This window comes from Mustela lutreola, chromosome 7 (assembly GCF_030435805.1).
Source record: "Mustela lutreola isolate mMusLut2 chromosome 7, mMusLut2.pri, whole genome shotgun sequence".
Lineage (NCBI taxonomy): Eukaryota > Metazoa > Chordata > Mammalia > Carnivora > Mustelidae > Mustela > Mustela lutreola.
In genome coordinates, this window is record NC_081296.1 from 55,899,419 (window position 1) to 55,911,937 (window position 12,519).

The window sequence follows — 12,519 nt, forward strand, 5'->3', positions numbered from 1 at the left end:
CTTGGGGTAGGCTGACTTGTGTGGTGTAAATACTGCCCCCGCGGCCAACTTCTGGCCTCCAGTGGGACATCTCTGCACATCATCATGGAGTAATTCCTCTCCACAGATAGAGGAGATGCATTAATGGAAAGTTACTACTTTTGTCACCGTGATTCTTTAATTATAAGTTTACGTTGTTGGCGGGGTTTAACAGTCACTTTGTGGGATCTCCAAAACCTTAACTGTTCGCCGTCATAGGCCAGGGGGAACGGCTCACATGTCAAAGCGGGTCTCTTGCCTGCCTGGCAGAGAAGAGGGGGTCATGAACCCCGCTTGTCAAGGGGCTTCGATGAGTTCGCCATGTGCTCAAAGTGCCACGGGAACCGAGGGGTAAACCCAAAGCAGGCGAGGTTGGGTGTTGACTCCTGAGCCTCCTCATGTTTTTCTGCCAACTATGGGGCCCCTTCCTTCTGGCTCCCCTTTTCTCCCCAGCTGGCAGGCATCCATCTGTCCCCAAGTATCCCTGCTCTGACCTCTTATCCCTCCTGCTTCTGCTCCTGTTCCAGGTATGAAAGCAAAGGCCTTGTCTTCCCTTGTCCAAGAGGGTGTCCGTGAGGATCACGTCTCCATCCTGTTTCCTCTCCTCCCTCCCTTCACAACTCACACAAACACACGCACACACACAAACACGTGCATACACATACATATATGCACACGCAGACATGCACACACGTTTATGCACAGACACAAACGCACACACAGGCATACCATGTCACCTCCCATCCCTCGGTGCTCCCTGAACCACCTCCCTTTCTCTGGTCGCAGTCACATCACTCACATCACTCCCGCTTCTCCTCCTGCCTAGTGGGCACATTCTCTTTCTCTTCTGCTGGCTCCCCGCTCTGCTCCCCTGGCAGTGGACAAGCTCTGAATCCGGCCTCAGGCCTCTGCTCTCATTCAGGCCGGCATCAGGGTGACTACACACCGTCCCCCAACACCTCTGGGCCAGGCTCTCCTAAACTGTCCTAGTCTACCACTAACCCAGGGTCCATGCCGTGTCCAGCCCTGTGACCGAGACTGTCCACATCCCTCCCCACCATCTCCACCACGCACATCCACTCCCCGTCCCTCAGTGCCTCACCTGGCTGACTTCTGGTTCCACCCCTACCTGGTCTCCCAAGTCAGAATCTATAAATGGCCCTTGGGTTCCCCTCCCTCCTACTCCCCTGCCATCTTGTCCATTAGTTAGTGCACCCTGACCACAGCCTCCTCTCCATCTCCTGCTCCTCCCCCACTCCTGCCCACTAACCCCCACCAGGCTTCTCTAACACCTTCTGACTATGGCTCCCCTCCCCCTCAAGACCTTTCAGGATTCCCAGTTACCCCGGATGAAGTTTAGACTCCTTAGTCCAGAGGCTTCCAGAGCCCTTGACCACCTTTCCAGACTCGTGCTAAGAGCAGGCATTTGGGAGACCCCACTAGACAACACCCGCGACACATCACGGGATTGGCGGAGGGGGGTGGTGGGCGGCAATCTGCAATGCCTGTTTGTGGCCCAGCTGCCTCCAGCCCATCAGTCTTGGGCAAGTTTCTTAGCTTCGCTAAACCCCGGTCCTCTCATCCACAAACTCAGCATCATATCCTCTTCAGGCATGAAGATGAGCTGAGTGTTGCCGGTGAGGTGCGCAGCACAGTGCCTGGTTCTTAGCCTCCCGAGAGGACCCATTACCGCCACTGCATCCTTGACCTTGACGTCAGTCCCCAGGATGGCAGCTCTCGTGATAGCTGCATTACATGCGAGAATGAGGCACCACGAAGGAAAGTGACCAGGTCACGTGGCGTGTAAATGGCAGAGCCCGGGTTCGAACCAAAGCCCTGGGGGTCAGCCGCCACCCTGAACCATTTCCCTTCCTGTCACTGGCTTTCTGGATTTGTTACTCCTTCCTGTTCCCCATTCTATCCTGTGGAAACCCGCAGTCCCCTAGTGGTGGCGTTTGCTCCCACTTCCCTGCTTTCCAGCTGTTCCTCCCTCTAGGCCCTGCTATGCATTGTCACTAGGTTTGGCTGTCTTAATCCCTCACTCAGAAACCTTCCATGACTCCCTGTGGCCTCAAGAGGATGTTTACTTTCCTTAGTCTGGAATCCAAAGCTGCCTCTCTTCCTGCTCCCCAGAGTGCCCTCTAAAGGGATCAGAGCATGAGTACAATGTGTGTGTGGGGGGGTGTGGGGCAGGTCCCCATGTCACCCCAAGTATTTCTCTGACAGCAGCTGGGTGTTCTACAATTCCGCTCATTTCTGACACCGTCCTCCTGGGGACTGCATCCGTTCCCACAGGTGAAGACTCGGTCCCCAAGACTGCCTCCCACCCCCGCGGATGCCAGACACAAGCCCAGGTTGTTACAGACTGACTATACATCTGAGGCCCCATGACCCTGGCTCCCAGAGCTCAGAGAAACATTTTACGTACTCAATTACCAGCTGATTATAAGGGATAGAAGTCAGGAACAGCCAGCTGGAAGAGATGCGCAGGGCAGGGTGTGGGGAAAGGCTCGGTGCTTCCAAAGTGTCCTCTGAGCATGCCCCCTTCCCTGAATCACCACGTGGTCACCAACCCGGAAGCTCTCTGAACCTCTGCTTGGGTTTTTATGGAGACTTCATTCTTCAGGATTGATGAAGTCATTGGCTATTGGTCTTCCCCTCCCAGAGGTCGGGTGTGGGGCTGGAAGTTCCAACCCTCTGGTAACAGGGTTCATTCTTCTGACAACCAGGTTCCAAGCCTCAGATACTTTCCAAATCACCTCATTAACATAACTAAAGACCCCTTCCTTTCTCTCCTGGTTTAGGAAGTTCAGGGGTTTTAGGCGTTTTGTGCCTGGAACAGTGGAAAAGACCAAATATCTATTTCTTACTAGAAGTCATTTGGTTTCCCACTGCCATTTGGGGCAGGGTCTGAGGCTTCCTTGCTCCTGTGTCACCTGCGGAGCTTGGAGTGCCCTTCAGCCCCCATTAGCATACCCAGAGCAAATGCATCCTGGGCCGGAGGAGGCCCTCCTGCTCCAGATTAGTCTGGGGAGGAGTCTGTCCCCCAGGAGGCACTTCCAAGAGGAAGTCCCACAGGCAGCCTGCTGATTCCAAGCTCTTTCTGCCTGTGTCACCCGGGAACACCACCTGGCTGGGACCCAACCCCATCTGTCAAATGGGGTCAGAGGGAGAGCTTGAACTTGGTGCGGCCGAGGCCCGGGTCAGCCCTGAGCTAGGATTCTGGTGTTCTCTGGGTCTTTGGAATAACAGGTGACCATAGGATGGACCCACGAGGCCCTGGGTGGACAGGCCTGTGACTGTCTCTCCCAGAGAAGACCTGATGAGGGTAGCTGGGGAGGCCTTCTGGGTCAGGTCCCTGGACACACCTGGTCCCTTTGAAAAGGACAGTGATCTCTGTTCTTTCAAGGGAAAGCAGCAGCAAACGGGTCTTCCGAGGGCCCTTTGGGAACCTTCCTGTCCCAGATTCCCAAACTTAAAGCAATGAAACACCAAGGCTAGCCTCTCACATTCACCTCTCAGCTGGCCTGTCCCCCAGCCCACTGATACCATATGTCTCCTCGCCTTGGCAAGGCCCCTCTCTCCCTGCAACGTCTATCATTCCACGAGGGGTGCACCGTGTCATAGGCACGCTCAGAAAAGCTGGGCACCCTGAGGGGTCATCATGGACCAGAGCTTGGGGATCGGGGTTGGGGGGGACTGTCCCTGAACTGCCTCAGGGGGAAGCTTGGCCTTGCTGCTTTCTAGCTGTGTGCCCCCCGGGTGGGTTGCTAACCCTCTCTGTGCTGTCAGGCTGTCTTCTGTAAATGAGGACAAGGGCAGGGTTTATGGTAGGGGGTGATTGTCAGGATTATGTGAGTTGTCCAGTGTAAAGCTCTTGGGCGATGCTGGGCTCATTCTGAGGGGAGGGTTGGGGTAGGCAGAGAAGAGAGGGAAGGTGGTGGGGGGTGGGGAGGGCAAGGCACAAGCCAGGTGTGGCGGCCGGGCTCATCCAGTGGCTGGGGTTGGGCTTCCCAAGGGTCCAGGCCACACTTCGGCCTGACTTCTGGCCCAATGCTGGTTTTTTCCTCCCCAGGCTCAGCGATTGCGTACTCAGCCTATTCCCTCCCGGACGTGATGGTGTGCACCACCTTCCATGACTACTACGTGCCCTTGGCCGTGATGAACACCATCCTCAGCACCGGCCTCTCCTGCTACTCCAGGTACCCTGCAGCTGGGAGACGCTCCAGGGAAGGGACGCTCAGAAACCTGGGGCTCGGAGGGGACTCCACACTTGGCTTAACACTCTGCTCTCACTGTCTTGAAATGCGTAATGACTTATGAACAAGGGGTCCTGTACTTTCCTTCTACACTGGGACCTATGAATGATGTAGCTGGGCCTGTTGCGGGACGGATCACTTATTTAGCCTTCTTGGACCTCAGTTTGCTCATCTGTAAAATGGGGCCCACACACCTACATACCTTGTGAGATAGATGTAAGGGTTGCAGGGAACGTGTCCTGCATGCCTGGCCCAGAGGCGGCGCCCTATCAGTGGGCAGTCCATTGGCGGCGACTGAGCAGGCCCATGTCTAGACACACACACTCGCTGGCCGATGACATTCAGGTGTCTGCCGCGTCCCTGGGGAAGCGCTGTGGCTGTGAGGCTCACGCACATGGCTGGCTTTCATTCCATCTGGTTTTTCCCTCCACTCAAGAAAGCTCCTTGGAGTGTGAGTACCAGAGACGTTGTTTGGGGGCTCTTGACTCTAGTTTACTAAGCTCTTTGTAAAAGCCAACTGTCCACATTTCCGCTTTGCTGAATGATTTAGGAAACCTCTTCAAGTGGTAGTGTTGGGGGACAGCCCTGTCTGGATGGCGCCGGGGTGCTGGGTGCTCTCGGGTGTGGCTTAGGAAAGGGCCCATGGGAGGCTGACAGGTTGCATCCAATCCCCTAACCCCAATCTCAGCTCTGGGGAGCCAGCTGGAGGTTCCCTGATGAACCACTGTCCCCCCCGCCCCAGGAGGAAAGTGGGGGGAAGGGAAGCTTCTCTACCTTGTCTGCAATCACTGTGGCTCTCCCTTTCCTCGGGTGACACTTGGGTGTCGTAGGACCAAAGGTAAGCAGTTTTCACAAACTGGACAAGCTGGTTTTCTGTAAAAAATGGAAGGATAGAGATTCTTAAAGAGCATCAAGAACACTTGCTCCAACTTGTCTCCGCTTGCCTGTCTTGAGACCGGTTGGGAGCATGGAGTTGCTTTGCATGGGAGGGCGTCTCATTTCTAGAGCCAGTGTCAACAACAGGCTTTGTTCATCCCCCGAAAACAAGCCTGGAGGGAGGGAGTGGGAGCTGAACTCTCTTCCCCTTCCCTGGCAATGCAGAGCCCCCTTACAGCTGTGAGGACAGGGGGTCTGCCCTCAGGGTGGAAACCCAATCAGACCTCACCGGGTTATTCTTGCCTCCTCCCCACTTTCTCAAGGACACCTGTCAACTAAAAACTCGGGAGCGAAGCCTCTGTGCCAGGCTGGAGCTTCGAGGGCTGCAGGGGTGATGGGGAGGAGGGGGTTGGGCCCTGCCTCGGGTGAGAAAAGGCGTAACACACATAGAAAATAACCACGATGCCAGCAACAGCCCAGGAGAGATGAAGCGTGGCCCGGAGGCATGGGGCACAGATGTGTGGACAGGACACCCCTAGCTCTGGTCCCTGGATGAGTCATGATCCTGTCTTGTTAGCTCCTGTTGGTTGTGTAGCTGAGCTCTTCGGAATTTAGGATTGGAGAGAGGTGAGCACTGTGGGCTGAGGGGGGCATGGAAGGCTCCATGAGTGTTGAAGGAACAGTCCCAGAGTTCATGATCCAGGACAGTTTCCCTAGGAATCCCCAGTGCAAGTTAGCTTAGTTGCCTTTTTTTTTTTTTTTTCCTCTTAAAGCTTCCTGAATCATCTATAAGCCACCAGGGTGGATGGTTTTCTTCTAGAAGTTCATCCTAGTTGTTAATAAGAAATGGGTCTTCTGGATGCGTTACGCCTGTTACCTTTGGACAAATTTATTTGGCAGGGCAGGCTGGCAAGGAATCTCATGATGCCTGTGTTTGGAAGGTTCTCCCTTGTTAGTGAAATGAATTATTTCTGTTTACTTATGGGGCACATCTGTTGCTATTCCATGGATCCAACCATTCATTCATCCACCTTCTCGTTCACCATCCCCCTACCTAACCACCATCTATCCATCCATCTACCCACCCATTCACCCATCCTTCCACCCAACCAGCCATCTATCCACCCATCTACCCAACCAGCCATACACCTATCCATCTACCTACCTGTCCACTCATCCATCATCTACCCAACCACCCATCCACCCATCCATCCATCCCCCCACCCACCTGCCTACCCATCCTTTCATGCACCCATCCACCCATCCACCCGTCCACCTGTCCATCCGTCCATCCATCCATCCATCCATCCATCCATCCATCCATCCATCCTTCCAACCAAACAACCAACTGGTCAACCAGTCAGCCAGTCAACCAAATAACTAACCAACCACTCACTCAACATTCCTTAAATGCCTACCATACTTCAGGCATCGTGTTAAGATCTGGGAATAGCAGGAGGAGTGAGGCACAGCCCTTGTCCCAAGAGAGCACCCAGTGCAGTAGTCAAAGCAGATTCCCCAAAAGCCCAGATGGAGCCGTCATTTCCTCTAAGGGCCAGAGGAAATGGCATATAGAGTATAGTGTTACAGAATGTAATGTATGCAAATAATGGTAATACAAAATGATACCTGCTACAATACACAAAGTTCTGCAGAGCAGTACTGGGACTGAATATTGAGGGAGGTTGAACACCCAAGCTGGAGAGGAGGGAAGGGCCTTTGGGACAGAGCACACAGCCTGCACAGGGGGAGGGGGTGGGAGAAGATGGCCCTGGGTGGCGGCAGGGGGCTTCAGAGTTTCTGGAGCTGCACAGCTGGAAGGAGGAGAGTGGCTAGAGAGGGTCTCTGACAGTGGCTGGGATTTGACGTGCTTCGTGTGCCCTGCTGTGTCCTGGTCCTGTGCTGGCGAAGGCCAGTGATCTCCACAGGAGGGCCATGCCATGAGGGGCTTCCAGGTGTGTCCGTGGCTGCAGGCGTGGGAGCCTGTGCTGGAATAGAAGCCTAGGAAGAGGTCCAGAGGCAGAGTGGGATGTCCCATCAGAGAGTCCTTTGGTGTCCCTTCTTGCCTGGTCCTCTTCCCTTTCCTGTTTTCGTTCCCTTTTTTGTCTTCAGTGTCTGAGGAGTGAGAAAGCTGGCTCCTGGACCAAGAGAGACTCAGCCCCCATTCACTTGAGGAGAAGCAGGTGGAGAGAAGGCCAGGGCCCCCTGGGGTCCCAGATTTCATGGACTTCTGGCTTCACCTTAAACAAGGACATTTGAGAAGATGTCTCGGGGTGTTCTACCATGCTAGGGCTTCAGAGTATTTTCCAAGATTTCTCTCCTCACCCTCCTCCTCCCTCTGGCCCGGGCTCCGTCAGTCCATGATGTATCCAGGAGTGGTCAGAGAACGGCCATCTCCTTCCTTGAGCAAAAAGCAGACCACAGATGTCCTGGGCGGTTTTTAGTTATTCACGTGCTTACTAGAATATCACGGTCTAAGTGGCATTCATTCCATTTTACTACCTATCCTTGAGGTCAGTTTCCGCATAGAGCACTGGTGGACTCCCTTGAATCTAGTGCAAATGAATGTTCCAGAAACCCACCTGCTGCTTCTGTAGCATTTGAGAAGGGAGATGGAGAGAACACATGACATCTCTGTCGCTCTCAGAGCAAGATGGGGTGACAGAGACCTGGCCTGCTTATCCCGCTGGACACCCAGAAGCCCAGCAAGGCATTCTCACTCCCTAAGGACGTCAGTCACCCAGAGTTTGCTGTCCATCACAAGTCCCGTAGGCTCTTTATTCACTCATCCAATGTGTCCAGAGGTTGTTTTGTTTTGACAAATAGTTGCCCAGTGAAATGCCCTGTGGTCAGTGCTGTGAGGGAGAGAGGTAACTTTTCATCCTTGGTGGAAAGTGGGCTACGCCATGAGAGCCTTGCCGGGGCGGTAGGTGGAGCTGCGGCCCACAGCAGACCAGGGAGGGGGTTCAGAGGTCAGAGCTGGAGGCAGGAGGCTCACAGGCAGTCAGGGGTTCTGGGGGCTCAGCCAGATGACAAAGTGCTACTAGACCCAGAGGCCAGCACGTGGAAATGTCCGTGTTCTGCGATGTCACCCACACAATAAAACAGCCATAACCACACCACACACATGCACACACACACACACACACACACACATCCCTCTGCAATAGAATGTTTCCAAAGGCCCACTGGTCAAGCATTGGTTCCAGAATTTGCTTGCACCTCCAGCCGACTTTGTTGCAACAAGATTTATCAGCTTCTAGAACAGACCCTCTCTGGTGGAGGCTTCTGCCAAAATCCAGTGCTTCCTGCCAACCTGGTTCTAGGCAGATGAGGCCTGACTTCCTGTAAACCGGTCTCTCCATTGGGCTGTGCAGGGACTGGCTTACCAGGTGGGGCTCTGGAGACTGGAGGGGCGGGGGGCAACCAGTGCTTTCTTTGGAGGATTCTGCAGCTCCTGCCCCTCCTTCCCGGAATCTCTGGCTGGGGCGACACCCTGTGGCTAACTTTGGAATTGCACCTTGGTAGTGGGAAGCCCCTCTCTGTGGCTGCTGGCCCTTCTGCCATTTATTCTCTGTTGCTGTCTCTCTTCTGTTCTGCTTTTTCTCCTTTTTTTCCCCCTGTAGACTCGGCTTGGCAGATGGAGAGGCTGGTTCGTTTGCCCCTGGGGAAGCAGTTTATCAGGCCGGGCGAAATGTTGTCTCAAGTCACAGGAAATCCATGGTTTGGGGGATGGCCCTCGCCAGCCAGAGCCAGCTTTCTTCCTGTGTAAGTGGTCACAGAAAGAGCGTGCTTTCATAGTGAGCCTCTTAGAACCCAGGAAAGATAGATGGTGACCATGCATGGGGAGCGGGGAGCGGGCTTGTGGTTGGACTGGGTTGGCCAGGGTAGGCTGTGAAGGCTGTTGAGACAGGCTCTGGCTGTGGAGGGCAGTGGGAGTGTGTCCCATTTTCACCCTGGGGCAGAGCGGGTATAGGCAAGGATGAAGGCTGGGTAGTGGTCCAAGGCTGGCTCAGCCTGCTGGAGGGGTGGGGGTGTGAAACTTGGAAGCCAGACCGCCCTGGGTGTAAATCCTAACTTCGCCTCTTATCAGCTCATCTGACTTTAGGCAAGTCTCCCAGAACCCGTCTCTTTCCTCCTATTCCTGTTCCCTGGCACAGCTATAGCTCTAAGGTGGGGATGGGGAGAGAATGAATCCCACTACACACCTTTTATTAAAAGCTGCCATTTATCAAGCGTTCCTCTGTGACGTGAGCAACTCCTTGCAAATATGGATTATCAAATCCTTGCAACAAGCCCATGAAGGAGTACGGTTGTGGCCCCTGTGTTACACGTGAGGACTTTGCGGTGCACAGAGGTTACCTAACCTGCTGGGGGTCGCATGATCACGGAAGGCTGAGGCAGGACTCGAACCCAGGCTGTCCAGATCAGACACTGCCTGTGACTCATGGCCTGGTGTGGCCTCACCTCTCCCAGTGCTGGTGGTTTACTCCAAGGCTGGCAGGTCTGGTTTGGGAGGATGATAAGTTGAGGTCCCTTATTTCTCTTCCTCCTTTTTCTTCAGCTTCTCTTCCTTCTCTACCCCCTGCCTGCCCTGTGTTTCTCTGTCTTAGGATGGGGTCAGGAAAGGAGAGACATGCACACATATGCTTGAAAGTTGGAGCTTATCCCTGGAGGCTGTGGGGCTTCCCTGGGGCCCACGGCAGCTGCCTTTTACTCTGGAGCAGGGATCCTCAGGCTTGGTTTCCTGGAGGGCTAGATAAACACATCAGCCTGGGGGCACGAGAGTCCCCTGATGGCTCAGGGGGTGGATGTGGGAGTCTCTGCACTGTCCCAAACCAAAGGACATGGGGAGCAGAGAGCTTTGTAGTCAGGTGACTGCACCAGCTATGGGGACAGGAGTAACCTGGCCAGGGGTCAAGGGCCTGGGCTGGGTGGAGCCATAGGTTGTGTTTGGTGGGGAAAAGGGCAGGCTGTGGGCTGGCACGGGGCATCTGGGGAACAGGGGTGGGGAGCAGTGGTGGGACATGGATTCCATCCCAGCTGGAGAGCGTGCTGAGGACAGGACTGTCAGGGAGGGCCTCCCTTGTCTGACTCACTGTCCCAGAGCAGCCATCCCACCAGCCTTGGCGCCCTGACTTTGCATACCACCTTTGTGGGGACCCCTGTCGGGACAGAGGGAGGACCCAGCTCTCCACAGTACACTGTGGTATTGAAGCAGGGACCTGCCTTGTCTGGTGGCCTGGGGCCTGAGCACGCCTTACCTGAGCCCCAGTGCAGGGCTGTGGTTTTGTGCAGAGATCTCCCTGCTCCTCTCCTGCCCTCCTTGTATCCAGCCTGCCCATCTGCGCAGCTCCACTCCCTCACCCTGAGCTGCCAGTCCCACCCTGGCTGGGCCCAAGCCAGCTGAGGCCCCATCAGCCTCCGTCTGGGAGGCACTGCCCTCTCTGCCACAGTCAGCACCACTCATTTTAAGGTTTGGTTCATCTTCGGACTGGAAGGGGGTTGATGAAGTGGAGGGGGAAAGGCCACATTTACTCAGTTTCCCAGGCTAGTGTTCCTGGGTGTTGCACTAAGGATTCCAGAACCTTCTCCCAAGTCATTAAACACTTCCCTGAACCAAGGGCTTCTGCACAGCAGTCACCTGGACAGCTAACTAGTCAGACATCTCATCTTTCCCAGACGTGCTCGCCCCAGGGGCCTATGCCTGGGGGCCACCCACACCCCACAAGTCTCCCTGTATTGTTGTTACTGGATTTCGAAAAGGCTCTGGCATTTAGATAACTTGCCTCCTGAAGCTCCTTTCCAGCCCAGTACTTCCTTCCTGGCTTCTTTGGACACCACTGCTTCTCATGATGCAGCCCCAGGAGATGGTTTCCCCTGAGGCCTTCCCACATGCAGCCATCGTGGCAGGAGAAGTAGACGAGGCCAGTGGAGAAGCTGCTGGCCTCGGAGGAAGGTTGCCCCAAATGCTTGCCTTCTGTTGATGACTTGCCCTCGGTTACTCATAATGTGCATGCACATGTGTCATTTAATGAAAATGTTTTCATTCCCATTTCTTCCCCCTTTTCCTTTCCTGATCTAGGTTTCTTGAGATCCAGAAGCCTGGGCTCTGTAAGATGCTTCGCATCCTTGCTTTTGCTTATCCCTACACCTGGGACTCCCTCCCCATCTTCTACAGGGTAAGGGCCAGGCTCCATCTTTTCCCCCCCTGTTGGCAACACCAGGGACCCTTCTGTATCCTGAGCTCCTGGGGATCAGAGCGCCATGCTGGTCACTGCACATGGGAGTCGAGACCTTCCTTACTAGAGGGTACATAATAGTTAGGAGACAGCAGGAACATAGACGCTATGCCAGACCACAGACGATGCATCAGTGGCCAGCACTGATGGGGCTCAGAGGTAATCATGGAGGGCTGCATAGGGGAGGCAACCTGGGCTTTAGTGGAGGGACCAGGAGAGCAGGTTCTGGAGGCAGATCTCTAATATATACTCACTATAGGACTTTGGCAAGTTATATGCTGTCTTTGTGCCTCAGTTTCTCTCAGCTGTAAAATAGGCATGGTAGTAACACCTTGGTTCATCAGCCTGTGAGGAAGATTACATGAGAGAACATATAAAATGCTAGCCAGTGACAAGTGTCCAATAAACGCATTATGTATTATCATCAATTAACATACTAGTAGCAAAGGAAAAAATGTGAATGGGGGTCTTAAGGATAGATGGGGATTAGACAGAGAATAGATAAGAGAACAGGAAGAGGGTGTAGGAGGGACACAAGAAGGGGGAGAGTCCAGACACTCTCAAATTAGATGGACCCGAGTTCAAATCCCAGTCCCACTCCTCACTGGCTGTGTGACCTTAGGCAATGCACACAACCTCTCTGAGACTCCGTCTCCTCATTTGTAAATGAGGCTAACATCCCCTCCTGCATGGGGGCGGGGGAGGGGAGGGTTCACTTAAGCCCCAGATCTGAAGGGCTCAGCCATGCCTAGAACATGACCTGCACCCAGTGAGTGGGTTTCCTTTCCCAGGGGCAGCCTGAGGTTTGATGCATGAAGCAGGGACAGAACAGGGAGGGTCAGAGCAGGCTCCACCTGTGTGGGCCCCAGGGGAGATCCCCCTGATCCTTCCCCAGGGACAGAGAACACGCACAGGAAACCGGAGCAGAGAACGGCGGGTCCAATGCACCAAAAAATCACACCACAGAGGTCTGCGTTATGGAGACGGTATGCTCCTGGTGCCCGGCTGCGGCAGACAGTGGGCAGTGGGGTGGGGAGGTCTCATCCTGAATGATGATGATGAGGACACAGTTTCTGGAATCATCCTGCCTGGATCCGGATCCTGACGTCATTGCTCATTTGTGG

The 12,519-nt window shown here is 54.4% G+C and overlaps 1 protein-coding gene across 7 annotated transcripts in view; it reads left to right on the forward strand.

The window, feature by feature from the left end:
• LOC131835991 (membrane progestin receptor gamma) overlaps window positions 1-12,519 on the forward strand; it is a 94,266-nt gene that overhangs the window by 55,277 nt on the left and 26,470 nt on the right. For 6 of the 7 annotated variants that reach the window (XR_009355447.1, XR_009355448.1, XM_059180944.1 and 3 more), the window contains 2 exons: window positions 4,094-4,220; window positions 11,239-11,335. Coding sequence is in view for 4 of the 7 variants with exons in the window: in XM_059180944.1 (XP_059036927.1) it covers window positions 4,094-4,220; window positions 11,239-11,335 (224 nt within the window). In the remaining 3 variants the exon portion in view is untranslated. Of the gene's footprint in view, window positions 1-4,093; window positions 4,221-8,779; window positions 8,922-11,238; window positions 11,336-12,519 lie in introns of all 7 variants that reach the window. The other variant, XR_009355449.1, reaches the window with a different exon arrangement.